General features: G+C 43.1%; 1 protein-coding gene across 1 annotated transcript in view; it reads left to right on the top strand.

The window, feature by feature from the left end:
- Window positions 1-26,600, top strand: part of DAAM2 (dishevelled associated activator of morphogenesis 2) — a 214,619-nt gene that overhangs the window by 111,160 nt on the left and 76,859 nt on the right. Inside the window, exons 4-5 of the mRNA XM_029911034.1 lie at window positions 14,320-14,394; window positions 25,537-25,631. Of these exons, the coding sequence (XP_029766894.1) occupies window positions 14,320-14,394; window positions 25,537-25,631 (170 nt within the window). The remainder of the gene's footprint in view (window positions 1-14,319; window positions 14,395-25,536; window positions 25,632-26,600) is intronic.

Below are 26,600 nucleotides of genomic sequence, written 5' to 3'. Positions count from 1 at the left end.
ATGACAAGCACAGAACATGGATAGTATGGCTGTCCATCGTATCAGAGGATGATATCACAGCACCTCATGTGTTCTTTTGTCGCTATATAAAAGACCGCATGTGCAGCACTCATTCATCTGTTCATTGGAATGAAATGTACAAGAGTCAGTGGCCCATAACTTCTCCAGCTCTTGCCTCTAGAATGTTGAAGATTTTCAAGAAGAAAAGCAAAGAGGTCACAATTACTACATGATGGATGACATTCCAGGGCCACTTCAAACAGAAATAACTATTTTAATAGTGGCATAAGTTAATGTACAACATATGCTGTGTATTGCAGGTGTCAGATTTTTTGCAATATGGTTAGGCCCAATAAAAAAAAACACAAATCAATATCTGTTTCCTCTCTTCGTCAGCTTTTGGGATAGCATTCTCAGAGCAGTAAAAGGATTTGTCCCAATTTCAGCTTGGTGAGCCTAGTGTACAAAATGTTAAGGTGCAGGAATAACTTTTGGAGTTCATATAACATATTGACCATGTCATTCCATTATGGCTCAGTGTAATGGTGTTTGGGCCTGATGCACTTCTCTCACTGGTGTAACTTTATTGACTTCAGCCAGGTATACTCTTGATTTATATTAGTGAAAGTGAGAAGAATCAGACCATTGTGTCAGCAAATTGTTAGATTCCCATAACTACCTCCTGATGTGAAAATTTGCCCTGCTGGGCAAATGGTCAAAGATGTTTACTCGAAGAGTTTGCTACAGGAGACTTAGTGTTGTGTCAGACTCTTCTACACCATTCCCTGGGAGATCTTGAATGCACGAATTGCATTATTTTGTTGGCTCAACGTGGGGAATCGCTGCAGCTGATGGCTGAACTGGTTGGGCAAAAAGCGAGACACATTGGTCTGGTTATTAACCTGGATAAAACTAAGTCACTGACATTACCATCAAACAGCCTCCAGTTCCAGCTTCCAACCAGTGTCCAGACAGGACACTGATCAGGTGGTAACGATCAAATACTTGGGAAATGTCAAAGACCGAGCTGGAGAAGGCTTGAAAGATGTAGAAGCTTGTATAGCAGCAGCTACTACCATGTTCTGGGGTCTTTAGTAGCCCCTGTGGGAATGTTGTGACATCAAGCTTGTGATGAAGCTGTGGATCAATAGAACTACAAGTATATCAACTCTGTTGTATGGCAGTGACACGTGGGTGCTGAGGAAGGCTAAAGAGTGGCAGATTGATATTTTTGATTGATAGTCTTCATCAGCTACTCCATATTATGTGGGAGGACAGGATCAGAAATGAGGATATTTGTAGCTGAACCTAGCAAACGCCTCTGTCAGCACTGATGCGATTTTTGGAGGCTTTCTTGGTACGGACATATCATTAGGATGAAAGACCAATGAATTACAAAGCATGTTTACCAAGGAATGCTGCAACACAGCTGGCAATGAAGTGGTCACCAAAAGCTTCAGTGGTGTGATAGGATCACCAGTGATGGACATAAACTGAATATCCAGCCAGACCAATAAGGACCTAGCTACAGATTGAGCTGAGAGGCACATACTTTGCCATGATGATGAAGACTCTTCTTCAGCAGATCCTTTCTGAGTCTCCCTTTCAACAGTTTAATTATATATTAGCTGGTGGAGAAGGGGATGGGGAAGAACAGATTGAAATTGCTCTCATCATTCAGCTGAAGTGCCAACATTCCAAAGAGAAAATCTGCTCTTAAAAGGACTCCTAAAATGCCAATCCCATTCTTGGGGACATCAGAAAAGATAAGAGTGTTTTTTTTTTTCTTTATCTGGGCTTTGGCTCATGGTTTTCATGGTGCAGTACTGGCACTTGGAGGCTCATTTATTTATCTTGAGCGCATAGGTTATTTGGGTCAGGCCCTCAGAGTTATACATTTATTTTTTAAATCCAAAGATGGGTTTTTTCCATGAGAGAGAAATATTTTTAGTTTCCTTTTTTGTTTTAAGCCCAGGCATTGCCAATCCAAAAGTTTGGCAGCCCTGCAGAAATTGTTTTTCTAGCTCGTTAGGGCAGTTTTCTGAAGGCATAGGCCCAAATCATAACAATGACCATTATAACGATTTTGGGTGCCCAACTTGAGATACCTTGTGCCTGATTTTTCAGCTGTATCAAGGGCCTGCAGGCCCCAATGACATCAGCTGGAGTTGCAAGTGATTAGCACTTTTGAAAATCATGGTCAAAGTGTTCTTAAGTTTGAGCAGTGAAAATCAGAGGTTGCTTTTGAAAATGGCAGTTGTGGAATCTCACCGTGGACTCCTGATTTGGCTTGCATTGAAAACAATGGGAGTTTGGCCTTTGACTTCAGTGGGAGGCAGGTTTGGGCACTTTAATTGTCAAGTGATCACAACTAAAAAGCCAGAATTTATCCAGTAATTACTCCATTGGATATGTCTCTTTAGTATTTTTCTGTTTGTAAAAGGCAATAACTGTGGGATATCAGAAACTGTGGTGTGGGAACTGTGAGTAGATGCTGATTTTGTGTGTAAGTAGCAGCTATGATGTTAGGTCATCTAGTAGTCTATCCCCTTCCAAAACAGGATCAATCCCTACAATTCATGTATTGCTCAGTTTTGTCCTGTTGATGGTATGTATTAATTAATACACATATATCATAAAGCTCTCACCCTTCAGATAGTCTCAAATATGTAAGCAAGAGCAAAGAATACAAAAACAAATTAAAATGTTCACCTAGAATGCTGGAAAACCATTTAGTACAGAACAGAGCTCCCACTATTTATTACCTGTGTTCTGAACTCTGCTGAATGCTCATTAATCTTCCAAGGACAGCAAATACCTAAAGCGAAAGTCATTCCGTTCCATATCCTCATAGATTTTAATACCAGAAGGGACCATTGTGATCTAGTCTGACCTCTTGCATAACTAAGGCCCTACCAAATTCATGGCAATGGAAAAACATGTCACGGACCATGAAATCTGGTCTCCCACCATGAAATCTGGTCTTTTGTGTGATTTTTACCCCATACTATACAGATTTCATGAGGGAGACCAGCGTTTCTCAAATTGGGGGTCCTGACCCAAGGGGATCACAAGGTTATTTTAGGAGGGTTGCGGTATTGCCACCCTTCTGCGCTGCCTTCAGAGCTGGGTGGCCAGAGAGCGGCGGCTGTTGGGCAGGCTCCCGGCTCTGAAGGCAGTGCCCCACCAGCAGCAGCGCAGAAGTAAGGGTGGCAATACCTTATTATGCCATCCTTACTTCTGCACTGCTGCTGGTGGTGGCTCTGTCTTCAGAGCTGAGCTCCCAGACAGCAGCCGCTGCCCTCCAGCTGCCCAGCTCTGAAGGCAGTGCCGCTGCCAGCAGCAGTGCAGAAGTAAGGGTAGCAGTATCGCAACCCCCCTACAATAACCTTGCAAAACCCCCACCACCACCACCACCAACTCCTTTTTGGGTCAGGACTCCTACAATTACAACACTGAAATTTCAGATTTAAATCGATGAACTCATGAAATTTATGATTTTTAAAATCCTATGACCATGAAATTGACCAGAATGGACCATGAATTTGGTAGGGCCCTATGCATAACACAGGCATAGGGCTTCCCTGTATTAATTCCTGCTTCAAGTCCATTAGCTGTATTTGAACTAGTGCATACATTTAAAAAAATCCAATTACGATTTAAAATAAGAGGCAGTGGATTCTGAAACAAGCAAATTAAATAATATTTTCAGAAACTACTGCCTGTAAGAAAAAGAAACCAAACTGGAGTCTTTCTCAGCTTCCTGCTTTTGGAAGGTTCTCTTGTGATTTTTCATTATTATTTTTATTAAGCTTATAGACAGTAGAATATAGAAGCCCAAACCAAGATGGAGGGCCTCATTGTGTTGGGCGCTGAGCTCTCGTATAGTAAAAGAAAGCTCTTGTCCCAAAGAGTGAACAAACTAAATGGGCAAGACACATGCTGGCTGGGAGAAAGCAAGTATTATGGTTCACAGAAGGGGAACAGATGCAGAGAGGAATTAAGTAACTTCCCCAAGATCAGACAAGAAGTCTGTGGTAGAACCAGGAATTGAAACCAGATCCTCATGAGTACCAGTTTAGTGCCTTAACCTCAAGCCCATCTTTCATACTGCAAAAGCTCTGACTATAGTATAGTCAGCATTTCATTTGGTACGTGGTGGCACCCATGAAAGGGAGACAGAATGGACCAGTCCATCATCACCATCAAAACTCCATCAGCTCTCCTTGTGACCAGATGGCCTAGAGTGGGACCAGGGGAGAAGCATGTTGAAGAGGGGGATGGGAAGTCTTTGTAAAGCAGCATTTTTGTGAGGGGCAAGATAGCTAGGAAGGGCCTGTCAGAACATTTCATTAGCCAGGTCTGTGTATATGTATTCCCACAGGGAATAGTTTGTGTTGCCTTTTGAGAAGTGAAGTCTGATTTCCATCACCAGCCCAGCAGGCAGAGTAATTGCCATAGATCTTGGAGGGATATTTTTTCTTTTAGTTGGGGGAATTTTTTTTTTAGTTTGGAAAAGAAAATAAGAGGTTGTTCACTAGAAATAAACAAATCAGCACAGAAAGAGAAACTTCAAGAGCAAGCATGTGGCAGCTGGGAGGTTCAGTTATGCTGGCTTTGGCTTTGCTCTGAGCTGCCGAAAGGATGCCAAGAAAGAGGAGAAGGAATTGAAAAAGGAAATTCTCTCTCGGCCAAAATGACATAAATACCAACTGTTTAGGCACACCATTGAAAAGGGCGCTGCTGAAAGGAACAAGATGAGTTGCAGGCAGTCCACTCGAGGAGCAAATTCCTGACCTGTAGGCACACCGCTTTGGCCCAAGACCCTGTCAGTTGTCACAAGCTAAGCAGGGTCAATACTGGAGCAGAGACTCCCAAGCAACAGCTAGATGTTGCAGGGACTGGCGGTGGTGTTGACAATTGGGAAGGTGTAGGTGGGGGGGCGGTGAGGTGCTGCTATCCCCACAGAAGGTTTGTCTGGGGTGGTGGCAACATCCGCCACCTGGCAGAGAAAACTCTGCTAGGATGGCAGGCAGGGAGGCTGCTACCCCTGGTCTCCAGGCTGGCTGGGGCCTCCCTGCTCCTCAGCCCACTGCTCCCTGGTTTTGAGTGGGTTGGGGTTTGGTCCAGGAGGAGGGAAAACTCAATCCCCCATGCCCCTGCTACCATGGAAGAGGACTCCTGACACGCGCCTGTGCGTGGAATCAGCATAAATTGACTTATGGAGGGGGCTACCGAGTATCAATTTATATTGCCCCTCCCTCATAATAAATTGATTGAATGTGAGGGGAGGGGGGAATTGAACTGCTTAGCATTATTTTTTATTGGGTTTTGGGGGGAAATGGGCAGCATTAATTGTTTTATTTGGGGGTAGGTGGCTGCCCACCATGAATTCATTTATGTGGTGGTATTCAATTCAGTGGCAACCCAGAGTTCAGCCAGTAGGAAACTGAGGCCGTTGGGCCCCAGTAGTTGAGGGAATCTAACCAACAGGAGACCACGTAGAAAGGGACCTGGCTCACAGTGGGGGCATGGCTTGAGTTACTGGTGTAACTATGAGAGTAAGCTTTCCCTTTGGGGTTGGAAGAATTGGGTACATTTCTCAAGTCCCAGCTCCAGCTGTGTATTTGATCAGACTGATGAACTCAGGGAGAAGATGTCCTCTTGTCCTTACACTGCACCTATAAATCAGTGGCTCATGCTGGCAATGTCCTCATCAGACAGCAGGGGCTCTATATTTGGACAAGCATATTTGCGCTCTCTCTAAAAATAAGAGGTAGCTGATGCTGTCAGCATTGCCAACAAGTTCACATCTGTCTGTGCCAATGATAGTGATGATAAAGCGCCAACAGGAAAGGAAGGAGAATGGTACGTGAGGGAGTTTTCAAAACTAAAAATGTACTGTGCAGCCTTGCTAGAATTTAAAATTCTCCTAGATAGGATTTTATCCAGGAACAAACTATAGAAAGGTCTGTGCCAGATACAGTTATTGTAAAGCTTAAACTTGTTTTAAATGCTATCATTAGACAGTTTGTTTATTTTTTTTAGACCCAATTTAAATAAACACTGTGTAACCTGAAGACACAGAACGTGCCCAAAGGGTTCTTGCCCTACAGGTCTGGAATTCCAGCCCATTGCTGATGCAGGAGGGGAAAGATTTTGTTGTTTAGTGGGTTTTACCTGTGAGGTGACCAGAACCAGGGCCGGCTCCAGGCACCAGCGCAGCAAGCAGGTGCTTGAGGTGGCCAACAGAAAGGGTCTTCGGCTGCAATTCGGCGGCGGGTCCCTCTCGGAGGGAAGGACTTGCCACTAAAGAATGAAGCAGTGGCGGTAGAGCCACCAATTGCGGCTTTTTTTAAAATTTTATTTATTTTTATTTCCCCCCCCACCGCTTGGGGCGGCAAAAACGCTGGAGCTGGCCCTGACCAGAACACCCCCAGGCCCAACTCTCCTCTCACTTGTACAGATGTTGATGAGGACTAATTCATCTGAAGTCAATGCAGTTACACCAGTGCTAGGTGAGATCCGAATCAGGCCCATTGTGGGTATATAATGTGAAAAATATCTAACCCTCTCAACCTCCGGATCAGACATAGTGGAAAATGTGGTGGGTAGGATGTTGGAAAAAATAATGTGGATTCAGTTTAATGTGTGAATTTCCAGGGTATTGTGGGGAAAACCATCTTCTGGGAAATGACTGAACACAATCTCTAATCCTTTCAATCTCTGGAGACTCGTGGGATTGGATGACATGCATGTTTCTCCTGGCACTGTGGGAAGGTTCCCAAGAGGGAAGTTCCTTGCGGAGCTGAATGCTTGTTCTTCCTTCTGTCGCTGATTGTAATTCAGGATTGATCCAGGGATCCACTGGACCCAGGACTTAAGACTTGGGTTCTTGTCCTGTCTTTGCCATTGATCTGTGTGTCCTTGGGTAAGTCACTTCACCTTTGTCCTTTTTATTCCTCCCTTTCCCACCCTTTGTCTGTCTTGTCTAATTAGATTGTGAGCCCTTTGGGGTAGGGACTGTCTCCGCCTATGTTTGTGTGCAGTGCCCAGCACAATACAGCTTCACTCTCAGTGGGGACCATGAAAGGGTTGCCAGGTGTCCAGCTCCTGGCCCGCCTAGGAGCTGGAGGGACCTGCTGGCCGCTTCTGGGGTGCAGTGCGGTGCCAGAAGAGGCAAGGAGCCTGCCTTAGCCCCATTGCGCCACTGACTGGGAGCCGCCTGAGGTAAGCCCGTGCCTCAAATCCCAGCCCTGTGCCCCCCCAACCCGGACCCCCCTCCTGCACCCCAAACCCCTGATCCCTGGCCCCACTCCAGAGCCCATACCCCCTCTTGCACCCCAACCTCCTGCCTCAACCCGCAGCCCCTTCCCACACTCCGAATCCCTCGGCCCCATCCCCCAGCCTGGAGCCCTCTTCTGCACCCCAAACACCTCATCCTCATCCCCAGCCCAACCCCAGAGCCCGGAGCCCTCTCCCATATCCCAACTCTCTCTGCCCCAGCCCAGAGCCCCCCCGCACCCTGAACCCCTCATTTCTGGTCCCACCCCAGAGCCTGCACCCCCAGTTGGAGCCATCACCCCCTCCCGAACCCCAACCCCCTCCCCTAGAACAGTGAAAGTGAGTGAAGGTGGGTAGAGCAAGCCACTGAGGGAGGGGGAATGTAGTGAGTGGGGGGCAGAGCCCCGAGGAAGAGGGAGTGAAGTGGGCGGGATCTCAGGGAAGGGGTGGGGCTAAGGTGTTCAGTTTTGTGCGATTAGAAAGTTGGCAACCTTAGACAATGAGGCGCTGCTGTAATATAAATCATAATAATGGCATGGTAAGCTTTGCAGTAGTCTGTCCTTGAAACATCAGTTAGCAGCCACAGTCAGAGACAGCAGACTCAGCCAATTGGACCAGCCTGGCTTGATACTGCCTGGCTGGAGGAGAGGTACCAGGCTAGATGAAACAATGATCTGATTGGGTAAATATGTCCCGATTTCATATTGCAGTGAACTGGGTAGTGTGCGTACGCACCACTTTTTACTAGATGGAACTGGAACATTTCAACATTGTTCTAGCACGTATAGCAGCTAATGAATGGATATTCTCTTTTGTATCTCATGATAAAATAGACTGCTTTTGGAGCACAAAGATTATTATCTGCATATAGCCTGAATCCAGGGCCAGAAGAAATATTTGTCTCTCTTGCTCTGGATGAATTGTGCTTAGATGGCTTGGGTATGGCACCATCCACAACACCTTGAGAATACTCGTGTCAGTGCTAGTGATGCAGTCGAGGAAATAGTGCAGTAACCACATCTGTCTAGTGAATGGCTCAGTCCTGTGGTCTGTCCTGTTTCAAAATTACTATCTCCTGGGACCTGGTTGGCTTTTCGGATGCATAAACTGTCTGAAGAATCCTGGATTTGTTTCAGCTGCTGTTACGAATTCATATTTTGTCTCATGGGAGATCGGACACATTTTGTATTTGTTAACCAAAGTGCTCCATTGGGGCAGGCTCTATTACTGATATAGAACTGAGAAACAGCTAGCAGACTTTTTAATGCTCAAGGAAGAATTTCATTTGGGATTCAAAGATTTTTCTAAAGGTGAACTGCAAAGGCTTGAACTTTCAGAAAATCAGTTACATTAAAAAGGAAAATGGTCTACTGGGTAAAAACACAGGATGTTGGAGTCTGACATGGTCTATTGGATAAAAACACAGGATGTTGGAGTCCGATGTGGGTTCTATTCCTGGCTCTGTTACAGATTTCCTGTGTGATTGAAAGGAATCACTTAATCTCTCTGCCTCATTTTGCCCACCTAAACTCACCTAGCTGAGAAGGCTGCAGTGAAGCTTAATTCATTAACTTGTGAAAAGCACTGGGATATGGTTGGGGGAAGGCATTACAGGAGTGCAAAGTATTCATTGTACTTTTAAGATGAGCCTTTCAAAAACATCTCGTGGGAGTTGAGCTTTCACTGACTTTCATTTGGAGTTGTGAGCCTGACTTCCTTTAGGTGCTTTTGAAAAAGCCACCATAGAGGCGTAACCAACATGGCAAACCCTTAATTACACTTTTTTAAACAAAAACTAGTCATTTTTTAATCACCTGAGTTCAGGGTTCTGTGACTTTTTCTGCCATTAAGTGATGACACTGTTGACAGCTAGTGCTGAGTACAGGAATCCGGCTTCCTCCTGTCTGGGATGGAATGATGCCATCAGCTGTTGCAGGGGAAATGCACTAACCGGAAGCTGTGTTTTGTCAAATTCTGTTCTCAGCTACCTAAGTGTAAATTCAAATATCCTTATTGATTTCAATTCTGTTTTTCCAGATTTACACTGATTCCAAGCACCAGTTTGCTCTTACTTGCAGATTACAATAAGTAAATAGGAATGAAAAGTTTATCTCATGTGTTTGCCCATTTGGATTTCTTCTCTTCCATCTGTTTTGTATGCTGTTTCTACTGAGGTCAACCAGAATTCACTACACAGAATAAGGGACTTGTGAAAAAGATTTTAAACCCAAACTCGATGGCATTATGTAAGTTGCCTGTCCTGCTGCTGCTTTAAATAATGCTTATCAACCAAATGGACTGGGGGAAGGAGTTCAGCAGATAAAGGTAGTCTGTTACTTCCACTTATCAGGAAGTGTGCTTAAGTGTTTTGGACAGCTGTGTAAGTGGCAAACAGTACCTTAGTCTGTGTCGTAAGACAGCATGACTCATCAGTACAGGATATTTACACCTGAAGTGTGGTTAAATGGTGACATGGTCCAGTGTGCACATGGCCTGATTTGCTGAGATGCTGAGCATCTGCAGTTCCCAAGGAGCTGAGAGTTTCCAGAACCTCTGAAAATCAGGTCAGTGTAATAGGAGAGGAAAGATAGTCTTGTAAGGGCAATGGCCTGGGAATCAAGTGATCAGAATTCTATTCCCAGCTGTGCCACTGACTTCCTGGGTGAGTTTGGATTGTCACGTCAACTTTTCTTCTTGTCCCTCTCTACCCATTTGTAAAATTGGGGTAAATCACTCCTACCTCCTAAGGGTAGCGTGAGGATAAATCCATTCATGTCTGGGAAGTGCTTGGATACTAAGGAGATACTCTGGAGAAATACTATGTTTTGTTGTGAGTATATTTGGTGTTTAGTGTATAATTTCAGATCGACAGCTCCGGATGCTGAAGTCGAGTGCTTAACCGCAAAAAAGATACAGTGCTGGCAGCTGCTGTTAAGTCTTCTCCCAAATGACTCAACCCTCTCCTGAAAGACATTTGTCAGATAACCTAGGCATTTAATCTTCAGGGCCTATTCAATCTCTTACCCATTTATACGGCACCCATCACCTTAGTGTTTGAGTGCTTCTCTACAAAGGACCACCAGCAGAGGGGAATGATGTACTTACAGGCATGGTGGGTTTTTTCTATTGCGCATGTCTTTCACACTAGGAGTTGATGCCAACAAATGTCTTTGTGCCATTGAAGAGAATGTGTCCATGAAGACTGTATAGTGCATTGATTCCCCAAGAACTCTGTAAAAGGCCTGCAGGATCAAATGAACTGTGGCTAGAATATTTTGTTTAGTTTTATTTTTGCAGTTGGTTCAAATATTCCAAGTATTTGAAATATTCCATTAAATCTTATGTTAGATGAAGTTGTTCAACTCAAAAGTCCCAGTTTCCGCCATGGGGATGGACTCAGTCCAAATTAGCTTCAATGCCTATATAATACCTTGACTTTATTACAGGCTTGTATGATATCAGGGCTGTGTTTTCACAGTAGTTACATAGCAGTTGCTCTGGTGAAGAATGACATGGTTGCTTCTGAAGCCCACTGACTGACGTCTATTTTTTAATGTAATATTTACACTACTCAAGGAGCTAAAAGGTGGCTTTGCTTTAATAGATTCCTTTGGCTGACATTTTGCTTCAGACAGCTGGGTAATTGTTTCCAGTTATTGACGCCTATGTGGCTTTGGGTATCAGGCCCTACTTTTTTCCTTCTGCATGTTCTGGAGGAAGAAGAGGATTTTGTCATCAACATCAGTGCAAGTTGCTGAGAGGCAATTTGAAATGTTTTATTTGAGGATCAGAATCTCGATGGTCTTTAAGAAATCCAAAGTATTTTAGATTCTGCTGTCTGAGAAGAAGTGTGGTGCTGTGATTTCATACTGCGGAGAACTTTTGCATCACCTGGGCAATGAACCATCTTCCCCAGTGTCTCCAATTGTAATATATCATGGTACTGCTCCTGAGGCTGATGTAAATCTGTGTGATCTTGGGTATCTCACGTCAGAAACTGATGCTTTGAAAATGTTCTCCAGGTGGCTGGCTAAAATTAGTGATGGACCAACCAATGTTTTGGGAGTTCAGATAAACATCCGCATGCTTATCCAGACCTCTTGAGTTTGCAAAAGTAGTTTTTGCAAGAACTGGCTTTCAGCTACTTCAGAAATAGAGGGCTAGATTTTGACCTTTTCCAAGCAAAACAGTCATTGATTTCAATGAAAATTTTGTCTGAATAAGGACTGAGGAATTCCTCTTAAGATTAGGCCCATAAACAGAACAGCTTTCCTTATGGGATTTTGGACCTTTGGTTTTTGGTCAAAACCAGAACCAGAAAATGCAATCTCTCTCACACACACAAATGTAACCAAACTTTTTTTGAACCTCAGATCAATGTTTATTTCATCCAAACCAGTTCTCACCCAGCCCTTGCTCAAAAGCAGCAGGATGGTCTTAGAAGAGGCATTAAGCTTTGATCTCAGGGTTAGGACCACAATGTATGCTGGATATAGAAGGGTAGAAAGTAGTGGGAGGGAAACAGTAAATCACAGAGTAAAATGACTACACCTTCATCTGCTCAGCCAACCAAAAATACAGAATCCTACCTTAGGAAGGTCAGAGTTCTTGATCTTTTAATACAACTGGTCAAACCCCCAAAGCTTCAGGGGTTCAGATAGGAAATTATTCAAGTATTTGGATGCTTTTCCTATCTTAAACCCTTTTAGCCTATTGTTTGGGCTGGAAATCTAGTAAGAGCAGGATTTCTCACGGTATTCTAACACTTCTGCTTTTTTAAGAATCTTAGATTTTTTTTACTCGGATTCTTTGAGATTTGGAGAATGGTTGTCACTTTATCTGAATTTGTTTCCTCTTCCTTAGCCTGGGGTTCAATGAATAGGCAAAGGAGATGCTGTGTATATTGTTCTCACAGACTTACTGTCCCATTTATTTAGGAAACAACTGTAGCACAGGTCACTCGCTCTTTCAGACTCCTTTACACAGGAAACTTCCAGGAAGACCGATCAAGGCACCTTGCACTGCAGATTGGTGTCTTGGCCTGATGTCCCTTTACAAATAGGTTGCTGTATATGTCATGATGCCCAGTGGAATGGCCTTTATTTAACTAGCACTAGATTAGCTCTCTTTCTCCCCTGTGCTACTCAGGTCATGATAAGATTATTTTCTAAAAATAATGCTGTATTTATCAACTGCATGTTTTTGTATTGTTTTTTCCTTCAGCAAGGTCATATTTTGACTCTTGGATAGGAGGTTAAGGCCTGCTGTGTGCAAAACAGTTGTCAGCATCTAGTAGAGAGTAGGTGTTAAAAGGCAGTCTGCAATGAAATGAGGTGTAGAAATCTAGCTGATTACTTATGGGGAGCCATATAGCTCCGGATCTGTTGGTAAGCAAGGATTTAGCTCTATCAGCCTACTGCTTTCATCAGGGAAAGGGAGAGAAGGAAAACAAAGGCTTTCCAACATGCACTGGAAAAGTGTGCATGTGTGGCATGAATTTCCACACACCCCACTGATGGGGAGGTGGTATATATGTGATAAATTGTGGAACTAGGCAATGCATTTGATGCCTCTTGCCATTTTGACAGCCTCTCAGGCTTTATGTATAGCTAGAGGTAGGTATTGTAATGAACTGGCTTGGTAGGTATATGTACCACTGCCCTCTACTGGCTAGAAGCAGAACTGTTCTATTATGTCATTGGCTGTATACTGCTAACAGCTAATTGAGGTTCTCCTTTAGTTCAAGTGATAGAAGCCTGTGGTCTTGGAGCAGGAAGATCTGAGTTTTACCCCTGCTGTTGCTGTGAATTCCAAATTTGAAGCCTGACATTTTCCATGGATTTGTTACAGTGTATGCTATTATTTAATTTTAACCTGAAAGGAGCTTGACAAGTATTAAGGTTCTTTTGAAGGCAGGCCAGTTTGGGGACGTGTAGAAATATTTCTTCTCTCCAAACAACATAAATATGTAGCAGCACTAAAAGAGTTGATGCGATCTGATAAAGATCTGGCTATTTGATGTTCATCTGTATAACTTTTACAAGCTAAGTCTGTTGATATGAATAATTGTTTATACATACAGGACAATAGAATGTCAGGAAGATTAGTGAGACAGACAGAAAGATAATCTCTGTTCATCCATCTTTAGTATAACTCCAAGGGACACAGTTCTTCAACCACAAGATAGAACTTCAATTGATTTTAATGTAAGCTACTTACATCTTGTGGTAGGAGATTAGGGCTCCAGAAACCAATAGTTATTTTCTTACTGGTTTCTAGTCTATCTGCCTAGCCTCTTCACAAAGTAAAGTAAAATAAAATCTGATGCAGTGAAACCTCTCAAGTGACCACCCAAAGAACCAGTAAAATGTGGTTGCCCAGCAGAGGTAGGCCTTTAACTGAAAGGTGAGTTTAATTGCAAAATGTATGGAGATACTTTAAAATTATTAACACTGCGCTCGGAGGTGGTCTTTGATGCAGCTTTCACTGTAATTCACAGATTCCAGTTTTGTTCATCTGGATGCTTTGAGGTTGTGCTTAACTTCCTAAGAAGCAGTCATTTGGCCTATTTCCAGACTTTTTGACTTGGCATTTTTCTCTGTAGTTGGTGAATCTCGCCCATCCAATTAGCAGAAATAATGCAAAATATTTTCTAAAATCTGTTAAATGTAAGACTTGAAAATGTAACTGAGTTATCCCTGAAGGCTCTGTCCTTTGAGTGCAAGCATTGTCAGCATACTGTGAGGAGGGGAGTATTGTCATTTGGCCACCGAAGGACAACCTTGTCTCAGTCAGTTCTGTAATGCTGTTTTCAGTAATCCTATTTGAAGGATGATCTTTCCTTCTCTGCCATCACAAGGATACCTTTAGCACTATACCTTCAAAGAGGTTTGTAATAAAATCCATAAAGATGTGTGTGTTATAAGGAAATGGGTAGGAAGTAAGATGGTCAAGAATTCCAGATGATTTCAACCAAATGAAAACTATTTATCCTTTAAGCCTGCTCATGTAACTTTGTTTAATTTTCTGTTTCAGGAACAAGAAGACCCTAATAAGCTTGCTACCAGCTGGCCGGATTACTATATTGACCGCATCAACTCCATGGCTGCAGTAAGTTACCTCTGCACACGCCAGGAAAGATTTCCTAACAACAGCGTCTGTTTGATTGTGAAACAGTGTCTTAAGGAGAGTAGTGAAAGTCCAGTTGCTTGATTCATTTAAAATTGAGCTGGCAAAGGGAAAGGAGTATACTCTGTAGGGAAGAATCTTGCACTGGCAGAGAGATGGATTTGATGAAATGCAGGCCTTTTTCAGCTCTTATTTCTGTGATTCACAGAACTGAATGATGAAATCGGATTCTTCACTGAAAACTCCAAATTACAGAAATGAAACGTGATGGTGTCGCTGTGGCTTTTGTCTTGCAAATCAATAATCGGTTTTCTCCTGTGTTCCTGTGTACATGCATGCGAGCACACGTGTGTGTGTGTGTGTGTGTGTGTATATATATATATATATATATATATATATATATATATATATTCTCTCGCCTCTCTTTAAACAGTGCTTAAAGATGATCTGAAAAGCTTTAAAAACAAATTAAATGTAAATGTAAGCTCCTAATCCAGTAATAAAACATGGCCCTGACCCATGGGTTTAACCAAACTCTGTCCAACAGAGAACCTGAAGGGAAGGGCAAAAAATGCCTTTGTCACCTTTGCGCTTCCCTGATCTTAGGACCAACTTGGCCCCAAGCACAACAGAGATCTCAAGAAAGAAGTGAAATCAAGGATAGGAAAGGCCTCCACAGCTTTCACTAAACTCAAGGCATGTGGAGTGGGGTTACAGCCTGGGGTTGAGCAGTGGTTGAGCATTCCTGGGGAAAGGAGGAAGCCAGCCCCCTGGCTTCTGGGTATTGGATGGAGAGAGTTTATCACCAGTGAAGAGATGTAACCAGCAGCGTGTTTCCACCAGAATCAGAAGAAAGCGCTGGACATATTGGTGCAGGTATCCCACATGCCAACACAGACTCCCACGGGAAGCTGAGAGCAAGTGGAAACCAAGTGGTATGAGGAAACAAGGGCACTCAATAGAAACATTAAGAAGAAGCCTTAGCAGGGATGGCAGAACCGTAATCTCAACACCACAGAGCAGATGGAAGCAACAGCTAATGGCTGAGAGGGTTGGAAGAAGCTAGTTTCTGCCCTGTGCACCAACATTGGCATGGGAAGGATGTAATAATATGACACACAGCAACCTCGGGGTTGCTCTCAGTTACACTGACTGGTAATGGTCCACAGGGGACAGTTAAGCCAGTGGGGGCTTGGTGGAGCACAGAGGTGCTCCAGCCATTCCCCCTATGTTGGGAATTTTGAGGGATGGTGATGTAGAGCTGGATTGCCCCTCCCTACGACGCCCCCTCCCCATGAGGCCTGGTTAGGCTGGAGGGGTGCTCACGGACTAGTACCTTGTTCCATAAGTGGTCATGTTGACTTCAGTGGCATTACTTGCAGACTGATGTGCTACTCAGTGTGAGTAAAGGTGACAAGATTTGGCCCACAGAAAAGAGACAAATAAGTGAAGAGATGATAGGCATATATAAAAACATGAATGTCATAGAGAAGATAAAACAGCTGCTCCTGTTTACCCTCACTCACAATAGAAGAACAAGGAACATTTGTGAAATTTGAAAGGCAACAAATGAAAAACTGATAAAGGAAAATGCTCCCCCCCATCCCTACCCCCACAATGTATAATGAACCTATGGAACTTACTGCCACAATACATTACTGACTATAAGAATTTAGTGTAATAATAATAATAATAATGAAATAAAGGGTTTAGTCATTTTTATAGATAATCAAAAATCAAGTTATGTGAGACAGGACGAAAACAGAAATATAGGGCAATGAATACTCAAGCTTCAGGATAAAACTAACCACTTACTGATAGGATTTAGGGAAAAACCTCCCTTATCAGCATGTTACTCATAATTATTTACTGGGGGGTTCTTATACCTTCCTCTGAAGCATCTAGCATTGGCCACTGTGAGAGGCAAGATAATGTGATAGATGGATCACTGGTCTGATCTGGTATGGCAATTCCTGTGTTCTGAAAATTCATAGTCTGTTACTGGTTTATGGCCAAATTCTGCTTCTGGTTATTTATATGCAAGAGCCATTGATTTCCCTCATCAGTTCTGCATGAATTTAGCTGTTAACAACTTGGGCAGTCTGAGTTGTTGGTGGGTTTTTATCATTATAATTCATTTATAAAAGCTTTTCAGTTCACCTTCATAGCATTGTTATGGGCTGAAAAATAGCTATAAAAATGACACCATGTTGCACACTTTATAGTTTGTTGATGTTTCTTCTTGGTAATACATGTTTAGTTTACGGACACAGTCAGTGTTTCACTAGCGCTTCAGAGCCACCCTAGGAAGGTAACAGAAGAGATGCTTTCTATTCTGTCACGTCTCATCAAAAACTACTACCTAACTGCTGATTTCAGAATTTGTTGGTGATGAGGGGTAAAGTGGAAAGAACACAGCTTGGTTTTAAGAGAAGAGGCTGAGTTTGCATGATTGGCAAAGACTAGTGTTTTGATGTCTAGCTGAGCAAATTTACTCTAGAAGAGTCATTAAGGGAGAAGAAATATGGAACCTTGCAGTGTCACCGCATTAAATTCTGCTCTGAGGGCTTGATCCAAAGCCCTTTGAAGTCATCGGGAGGCTTTCCAATAATTTAGTGGCTTTGGATTAGTCCCTAAATTTATCCTGGTGTAAATCTGGAATGAATGTGTAACTGACGGTATTCTAAAGCTGGAGCAGCTTCAGGGATTGAGAGCAGATTTTGGCCTACTTTTTCTGATTTTAACCACATTTTAAGATCATCAATAAACACCAGGTTCTGGTAATGCTGTTTTGACATGCCCTGGCCCTAAAATGATTGACAAATTTTCCTTTTGCCTTATGTTTTACCCTATCACTGGAGATATTTAAGGGCTACTTAGGTTAAAATTAATGGACCTCATTTACCATTTATTTGCTCCAATTTTATGCAGGTTTAGCTCCATTGATTTGTTTTCAGTAGAGTTACATCACTGTAAAACTGGAGTAGCATAGCAGTGAATCAGGGTATTTTAAAAGAAATGTCCTCACCTGTGTTAATAGGACCTCTGAGATTCTTAAAATGGAAAGAATTTTTTAAGAGTCCCTTCACTTTCATTGCTAATGCTGCTGTTTTTTTCATTCTTCACCCTGAGTGAAGTGTTAAAAAAAAAAAAAAAATATTAGTCAGTTTCACTTTGTTTCCAATCAGTATCTAATCAGTTTCACTTAGTGGCTCTCCCAGTGTTAGCACATGCTGCAATATTTAGATTGCAAATACTGCAGGGGAATGTTAAACTTGAAACAAAAATATTATTAGAATTTTAAAAACATTAGACACCTTTCTATTGTTTTAAAATGTTATACCCTGGGTTTTGCAAAACTTAAGTTTTGGACCTACTGTAAATCAATCAGTGACCCTTTAAACAGCACCTTCATACCTTGTTGCCCCTAATTGCTTAGTTATAGGGACCTATCTTAGATATGGGCTACTCATTGATCAAATGAGAGCCTGATCCAAAGCCCATTTGAAGTCTGTGAAAGTCTTTCTATTGACTTCAAAGGCTTTGGATCAGTTCCTGACTCCCCAGTGCTGGGCATTCCCAACCATAGATCAATATTCATAGATTCATAGATTCTAGGACTGGAAGGGACCTCGAGAGGTCATCGAGTCCAGTCCCCTGCCTGCATGGCAGGACCAAATACTGTCTAGACCATCCCTGATAGACATTTATCTAACCTACTCTTAAACATCTCCAGAGATGGAGATTCCACAACCTCCCTAGGCAATTTATTCCAGTGTTTAACCACCCTGACAGTTAGGAACTTTTTCCTAATGTCCAACCTAGACCTCCCTTTCTGCAGTTTAAGCCCATTGTTTCTTGTTGTATCCTTAGAGGCTAAGGTGAACAAGTTTTCTTCCTCCTCCTTATGACACCCTTTTAGATACCTGAAAACTGCTATCATGTCCCCTCTCAGTCTTCTCTTTTCCAAACTAAACAAACCCAATTCTTTCAGCCTTCCTTCATAGGTCGTGTTCTCAAGACCGTTAATCATTCTTGTTGCTCTTCTCTGGACCCTTTCCAATTTCTCCACATCTTTCTTGAAATGCGGTGCCCAGAACTGGACACAATACTCCAGCTGAGGCCTAACCAGAGCAGAGTAGAGCGGAAGAATGACTTCTCGTGTCTTGCTCACAACACACCTGTTAATACATCCCAGAATCATGTTTGCTTTTTTTGCAACAGCATCACACTGTTGACTCATATTTAGCTTGTGGTCCACTATAACCCCTAGATCCCTTTCTGCTGTACTCCTTCCTAGACAGTCTCTTCCCATTCTGTATGTGTGAAACTGTTTTTTTCTTCCTAAGTGGAGCACTTTGCATTTGTCTTTGTTAAACTTCATCCTGTTTAACTCGGATCATTTCTCCAATTTGTCCAGATCATTTTGAATTATGACCCTGTCCTCCAAAGCAGTTGCAATCCCTCCCAGTTTGGTATCATCCGCAAACTTAATAGACGTACTTTCTATGCCAATATCTAAGTCGTTAATGAAGATATTGAACAGAGCCGGTCCCAAAACAGACCCCTGCGGAACCCCACTCGTTATGCCTTTCCAGCAGGATTGGGAATCATTAATAACAACTCTCTGAGTACAGTTATCCAGCCAGTTATGCACCCACCTTATAGTAGCCCCATCTAAATTGTATTTGCCTAGTTTATCGATAAGAATATTATGCGAGACCGTATCAAATGCCTTACTAAAGTCTAGGTATACCACATCCACAGCTTCTCCCTTATCCACAAGACTCGTTATCCTATCAAAGAAAGCTATCAGATTGGTTTGACATGATTTGTTAGGAAGCACTCTGTTACTGGACTAGAGGTCACAACTTTCTATTTCAGCTAAACAACCTGGACACTTTGGGCCCAATTCTGTTCTCTGCTTGAAAGATCATACTCAGAGTAGTTATCAGTGGTTTACTGCAAACTGGGAGGATGTATTTAGTGGGATCCAGCAGGGAATCTGTCTTGGGTCCAGTACTACTAAATGTTTTCATTAATGACTTGGATAATGGAATAGAGAGTATGCGATCCCTCCTGGCTTGGTGTCATCTGCAAATTTTATAAGCAAACGCTTGGAGGATAGGATTAGAATTCACAAAGAACTTGACAATTTGGAGAATTGGTCTGAAATCAACAAGATGAAATTCAACAAAGACAAGTGCAAAATGCTTCACTTAGAAAGGAAAAATCAAATGTGCAAATACACAATGGGAAATAATTGGCTAGGTGGTAGTATTGCTGAAAAGGATCTGGGGGTTATAGTGGATCACAAATTGAATATGAGACAACAATGCACAGTTGTGAAAAAGGCTATATCATTCATGGGCTTATTAACCGGAGTGTCGTATGTAAGACGCAGGAGGTAATTGTCCTGCTCTATTCAGCATTGGTGGGGCCTCAGCTGGAGTACTGTGTTCAGTTCGGAGTGCCATGCTTTAAGAAAGATGTGGACAAATTGGACAGAATCTAGAGGAGAGCAACAAAAATGATAAAAGCTCAAGAAAGCCTGACCTATGAGGAAAGGTTAAAAAAAACCCTGGGCATGTTTAGGGTGAAGAAAATAAGACTGAGGGGGACCTGATAACTGTCTTCAAATATGTTAAGGGCTGTTATAAAGAAGACTGTGATTGATTGTTCTCCATGTCCACTGAAGGTAGGACAAGAACTAATTGGCTTAATTTGCAGCAATGGAGATTTAGGTTAGATATTAACAGAAACTTTCTACCTCTACGGGTACGTCTACACTACCTGCCGGATCGGCGGGTAGTGATCGATCTATTGGGGATCGATTTATCACGTCTAGTGTAGATACGATAAAGCGATCCCCGATCGCTCTGCCGTCGACTCCTGTACTCCACCGTGGCGAGAAGCGGAAACGGAGTCGACGGGGGAGCGGCAGCAGTCGACCCCGCACCGTGAGGACGTGAGGAAAGTCAACCTAAGATATGTCGACTTCAGCTACGCTATTCTCGTAGCTGAAGTTGCATATCTTAGGTTGATCCCCCCCGCACCCTCCCCCCCAGTGTAGACCAGGCCTAAGGGTAGTTAAGTTCTGGAATAGGCTTCCAAGGGATGTTGTTGAATCCCCATCATTGGAGGTTTTTAAGGACAGGTTAGACAATCATCTGTCAGGCATGGTCTAGGTCAGGGGTGGGCAAACTATGGCCCGTGGGCCGGACTCGGCCCGCCAGTCATTTTAATCTGGCCCTCAAGCTCCCGCTCCCGTGCTCCAGCTGGGGAGCAGGGTCGGGGGCCACTCTGCGTGGCTCCCGGAAGCAGTGGCATGTCCCCCCTCTGGCTCCTACACATAGGGGCAGCCAGGGGGCTCCGCACGCTCCTCCTGCCCCAAGCGCCACCCCCGCAGCTCCCATTGGTCGGGAACCACGACCAATGGGAGCTGCAGGGGCGGCGCATGCGGACGGGGCAGCACGCAGCAGAGCCGCCTGGCCGCACCTGCGTGTAGAAGCTGGAATGGGGAACATGCCGCTGCTTCCAGGAGCTGCTTGAGGTAAGCGCTGCCCAGAGCCTGCACCCCTGAGGCACCCTCATCCCCTCCCGAACCCCAATTTGGTGAGGATTCATGTCCCGCCATACAATTTCCATACCCAGATGGGGCCCTCGGGCCAAAAAGTTTGCCCACCTCTTGTCTAGGTTTACTTGGTGCTCTCTCAGTGGGGAAGCTTGGACTTGATGACCTCTTGAGGCCCCTTCCAGACTGACATTTCTATGATTCTCTCACCAGTTTTATACTGTGTTTATGTCTATATAACTTCATTGACTTTTGTGGTTTTACTTCTGATTTGCACCAGCACGGTTAAGAGTAGAATAAGGCCCCCACTATAACTGTCATGCTTATAATTGTTATAATTGTGAGCGCTGTCCTTCAGATGATCCAGTTGGAAGGACAATACCAACTATTTCACAAATGGAATAGCTCCTGCATCAATCCCTGGAAGAAAGGGAGCTAACCATTGATGCTACCTAACTTAGAATAGTGTCCTTCAGTTCTACACCTGTAATTTTGTGCCTGTAAATCTAGTAACTTGACAACTAGTGCAACAAATCATACCAGTGATTATCTGCAGACACAAAATCGTACACCATTCTAAATATCAGGGTCGTCAACATCTCGGCTGATTTGTCAAGTCATGAAACTTCTTTTTGTAGGATATAGCAGCTGCCCTATTTCTAGCACATGTCAAGAGATTTGTCTCTTTTTCTCTGTGATACTGTCTGCTTGGCAGCCTCAATAAATGCAATCCCCGGTTTACTGGGGAGAAGGAAGATTACTTTTGACACCACCATGTTGCTTTTATGATCTTGGCTATCTTTGCACTTGTACAGGAGGGCTTGCCGGTGAACAGTAGCTGCACATACAGCTCTTTGAAGTGATAGCTGTGTTGAGAGCATGAGATGGGGTCAAGATTAATAAATACAGCTGTTACCAGGCCCTTTTCTCTGGCTCAGAAATCATTTGCTCAGGGCAAAACAGCTTCATAGGACATAAAAGAAAATATATCTTTCAACAGAATCTAACAGGTGGAGAATGATTCCATCTCCCATCTGGTTCATGCTGCTCTAAACCGTTGTTTGCTTAGAGCATCTTATGTTTGTTTGGTTTTTAAAATTAATTCTGTAATTGAGAATTTCTGCTCTTGGATCATCCCTAATTCAGTTCCAAAGATGTCATGGCAGCTTGAATTCCACCTGAGCTCGTTTCTTTGAATGTTTTTAAAGGGATATTGCCCAGATAGTAGTCACATTAATAACAATAATAAATGGCCATACTCTAATTATGACATAGGGCCTGATTTTGATCCACTTATACTTGTGTAAATCAGAAGTAATTTCACTGAACTCAGCTGAGTAACAAGTTGTAAAAATGGTACAGGTGAGATCAAAATAAGGAACTTGGACCATAACTGTAAAATTCTGAAAATCGAGTTTGTAGTTCTTTTTAGTACCATTTCTGCTATTTATTTCCTTTATTCCATCTGACTTAGCTTGGCAAGGTCAGTTCATTTTCCGCTTCTAGTTAGTTTTGCTTTCTGGCTCTCATGCACTAGCATTATGCTGCTGTATTTGGATTTCTAGTATTTCAGGGCACAGGAGGATGGGGGAGAGTTTTTTCCCTTGGATTTTAAACAAAATCCAAAGTTTAAATTAAAATATTTCTATTCACACTGAGCCAAATTTCCAAAAGCAGCCTTTAAGATTGCCTGTCATTTTGAACACACAATTCCTTGTATATAGTTTTTTGCACATATGTGCAGTCTCAGACTAATCCATGCAGACCAGGTAGCTGGATATCAGATTTCCCTGATGCATTCAAATCAACATTTCTGAACATGCAAAAATGTACTTGTGAAAAATAGTCTGTATGTAATTGTGCATGGAGTATCTGGTTGAGTGCTGGTTGAAGCTCCTGCAATAGTTTGCTCCTCCTTTTTGTCTGTGGAACAAAATTTACTAACATGGAGTCCTAAACTAGGCCAACATTATCCCTTTAATGCAGTTTTTAGTTCAGAAAAACTGTTTTCCAACCAAACATAACTATGAAATGCAGCCACAAACAGTGATCCCCAAACTCAACAGTTTCCCGTCCCTCTCTCCTAGTGGTGATCCTGTTTTCTGTAACTTTCACACTGTAATTTCATGATGTGGACATGTGACTCTTCTGTCATTAGAGGAGGCACAGGGAGTCATGTTCCTGGCCTTGTGTAGCTGTGAGAGAAATGAATGGCTCTTGGCTGCTCATAGCTTTCAGAAAGGGTTTTTCTGTAATTAACCATCTGCTGCAAAAGCAGGATTACTTATGTTTGTTTCACTTGGAAACCGGCTGTTTCCACTCTCAACAAAATACCTTTGAAAACCCTCCTGCCATCCATGTGCCTCTCTCCAACAATGGGTCAGAGGAGAAAGTGAGCTATTGTAAAAATGAGAGTCTTTCAAAGGAATGTTTATGGGCCAAGAAAAGTTGACCATATGGGCCCTCACCCAAGGAACTACAAATCAAGCACCAAAACCCGCCCCAGGAATCTGCCATTGAGATTCCACAATGCATTTTCATGGTTTCTATTTATTTTTTTGAAGAGGGGATTGTATATGGCTTGGCTTGAGTGTTTCAGTATATGTTTCTGGCTGTTGGGGATGCTGGCAGAAGATAAAACGTTGTCAGCTCATTTTCCATCAGTAGCGCTCTGTCATTCCATTAGGGCAGGAAATATCTCACTCCGTTAGTGAGTGAATTTGACTTTAGTGTGGATCAGAAAGAGGACCCCTAGAGTTAAATACAGCTCCCTGTACCAGCTGTGTAGCATAAAACAGCCATGGCTCTTAGCCAAGTGACCACCCTCAGGATTTGACATGCGTTGGCACCACATGGTTTGCAACACAGAAGGGTTTGGGAAAGAAGGGGAGGGGGAGAGTTAAGAGATGTTCTAGTGAAAGGAGGTTTTACTCTGGGACTTCCTTGCTGAATCATTACCATAAAGACACTAGTATTCTGCTATAATAGGTCATTATTGTAGGTGCTGGATATTTGTTTAATCAAGGTATTTATTCAAGAAGACCCTGAGTTGAGAGCTGAGGTTCTCCTAGTCTTAACATTGTTTTGTGAAACCCCACAGTACCCCTATCAATAAGGTAGGAATGATCATCCATCTTCTACAATTAGGGAAGCTGAAGCAGAGAGGCCAAAATGTTCAAATATGGAGATATCCTATCTCCTAGAACTGGAAGGGACCCTGAAAGGTCATCGAGTCCAGCCCCCTGCCTTCACTAGCAGGACCAGGTACTGATTTTTCCACAGATCCCGAAGTGGCCCCCTCAAGGATTGAACTCACAACGCTGAGTTTAGCAGGCCAATGCTCAAACCACTGAGTAGTGGCTTGATTCTCAGAGGTGCTGAGCACTAAACAAATCCAATTGACTTCACTGAGACCTATGTGTGCTTAGCATCTATGAACATCAGGCTACCCATTTCAAGTGTCCAACTCTGAATTTAGGTGTCTAGCTTTATGCATCCAAGTTTGAAAATGTGGATTTCAGTGCCTTGCCCAAGGTCATATAGCAAGTCAGCGGAAGAGCTGGGTGGGACTAGATCAGGAGTACTGGCCTTTGGCCTGGACACCCAAAAAATTGTGCCACCCAGAATTAGTGAATACAACTGAAAATGTAGGTCTTAACCTCTTTGTACCTTGGTCTACCTGTCTGAAAAATTGGAACAGCAATAGAATTATAGAATCATAGAAGTTTAGGGTTGGAAGAGACCTCAAGAGGTCATCTAGTCCAACCCCAACTAAATCATCCCAGTCAGGGCTTTGTCAAGCCAGGCCTTAAAACCCTCTAAGGATGGAGATTCCATCACCTCCCTAGGTAACCCCTTCCAGTGCTTCACCACCCTCCTAGTGAAATAGTTTTTCCTAATATCCAGCCTAGACCTCCTCCACTGCAACTTGAGAATATTGCTCCTTGTTCTGTCATCTGCCACCACTGAGAACAGCCGAGCTCCATCCTCTTTGGAACCTCCCTTCAGGTAGTTGAAGGCTGCTATCAAATCCCCCCTCACTCTTCTCTTCTGCAGACTAAATAAGGCCAGTTCCCTCAACCTCTCCTCGTAAGTCATGTGCCCCAGCCCCCTAATCATTTTTGTTGCCCTACGCTGGACTCTTTCCAATTTGTCCACATCCCTTCTGTAGTGGGGGCCCAAAACGGGACATAGTACTCCAGATGTGGCCTCAACAGTGCTGAATAGAGGGGAATAATCACTTCCCTCGAATACCTGCCTGTTAGGAATGTTGAGACTTAAATTGTTTCTTCAGACACATTGCAGTGAACATCCCAGATAAGACACAGGAACATTATTTTGTGAGGGCATCTGTGACTTCCTCTGATAATCTGAGAACACTGGGTTATACACTATTGCCAACCCAGAGGAATAGAAGCAGTCTCAGCTGGACTCAGCTTTGCAGCTGGAAGCACCTCCAAGTGATTTGGTAGAATATTTCTTATTGATGACCTCTGGGCTGTCTAGCAGTCTGTTTTCTCTGACCGTCCATCTCTCTGCTTTCCAATCAGATGCAGACTCTGTACGCTTTTGATGAAGAAGAAACAGAAATGAGGAACAAAATAGTTGAAGACTTGAAAACAGCTCTGCGGACTCAACCAATGAGGTAATTGTTGTTCATCTCCTCTTTCACCCACTCCTTCACAGGGCTATATCTGACACAGGAAACGGTGGCAGTGAGAGAACCTTCAGCAGATTGTGGGCAGGTACCCAGTTGTTTCATCTTCAAAGACAGCAAGAAAGCCTTCTTTGGTAGCTCATAATTTTGATAGGGGACCTTGCAACCCTCACCTCTAAACACTCCATCCAGGTGCATGTGTGGAGTAATGAATGTGCCTCCAGGAAAGCATAGACAAGTTGCATTATTAGAAACCTGAAGAAGGTCTTTGAAGATAGAGGTGAAAATTGTGGTAATCAGATTCTAGACCGCATGGCGTGCGGTACCCCGCGTATATTAGTGAATTAAGGATGGCATGTCAGTCTTAACTCTCGAACTTCGTTGGATTCAAATATCCCTTATCTAGAGCAACTCAGAATGCAAAGTATGAAACATCCAAGTCATCTGACATGCATCTGGTGTGGGATTTTGTTCCTGTGATGCATGTAGCTATGAGAATGTAGCAAGATGTTTGATTATATGACGGGTTTGTCTGTGATAGCAGAGGACTCTATGATCTAGGAGGTCTCTTCTAGGCTTGTATTCTTAAGTTGTTGTTTTTTGTTTGTTTTCTGTATATTTATGTACTGCACCTTCAAAAATCTAAGGTCACCTTTTGTTTGCTGGGTGCAGCAATAATGAATAATTACAAGCTGGCTACTTTAGAGACTCTTTACATTGGAAAGCACAGTGTACAGAAAACAGATCCATAACAGGTGTGATCTCAGGAAGTAGAGTGGATTAGTCAAAAAGTTCATGAACATTTCACAAGGCCTGAGATTGACTGATGTATCTGCATCCAAACCATGCAGAAGTCAGTTTCCTGGGGCTTCAATACATACCCTGGTGAAGTGTGACAGTTCCATGGTGAGTTCTGAACAGGGCCGGCTCCAGGCACCAGCTTAACAAGCAGGTGCT

Source organism: Terrapene carolina, unplaced genomic scaffold (assembly GCF_002925995.2).
Source record: "Terrapene carolina triunguis isolate 2854851 unplaced genomic scaffold, T_m_triunguis-2.0 Scaffold85, whole genome shotgun sequence".
In the NCBI taxonomy this organism is placed as follows: domain Eukaryota; kingdom Metazoa; phylum Chordata; order Testudines; family Emydidae; genus Terrapene; species Terrapene triunguis.
The sequence above is the reverse complement of the archived record's forward strand: the minus strand, read 5'-3'. Positions and strand labels throughout refer to the sequence as shown.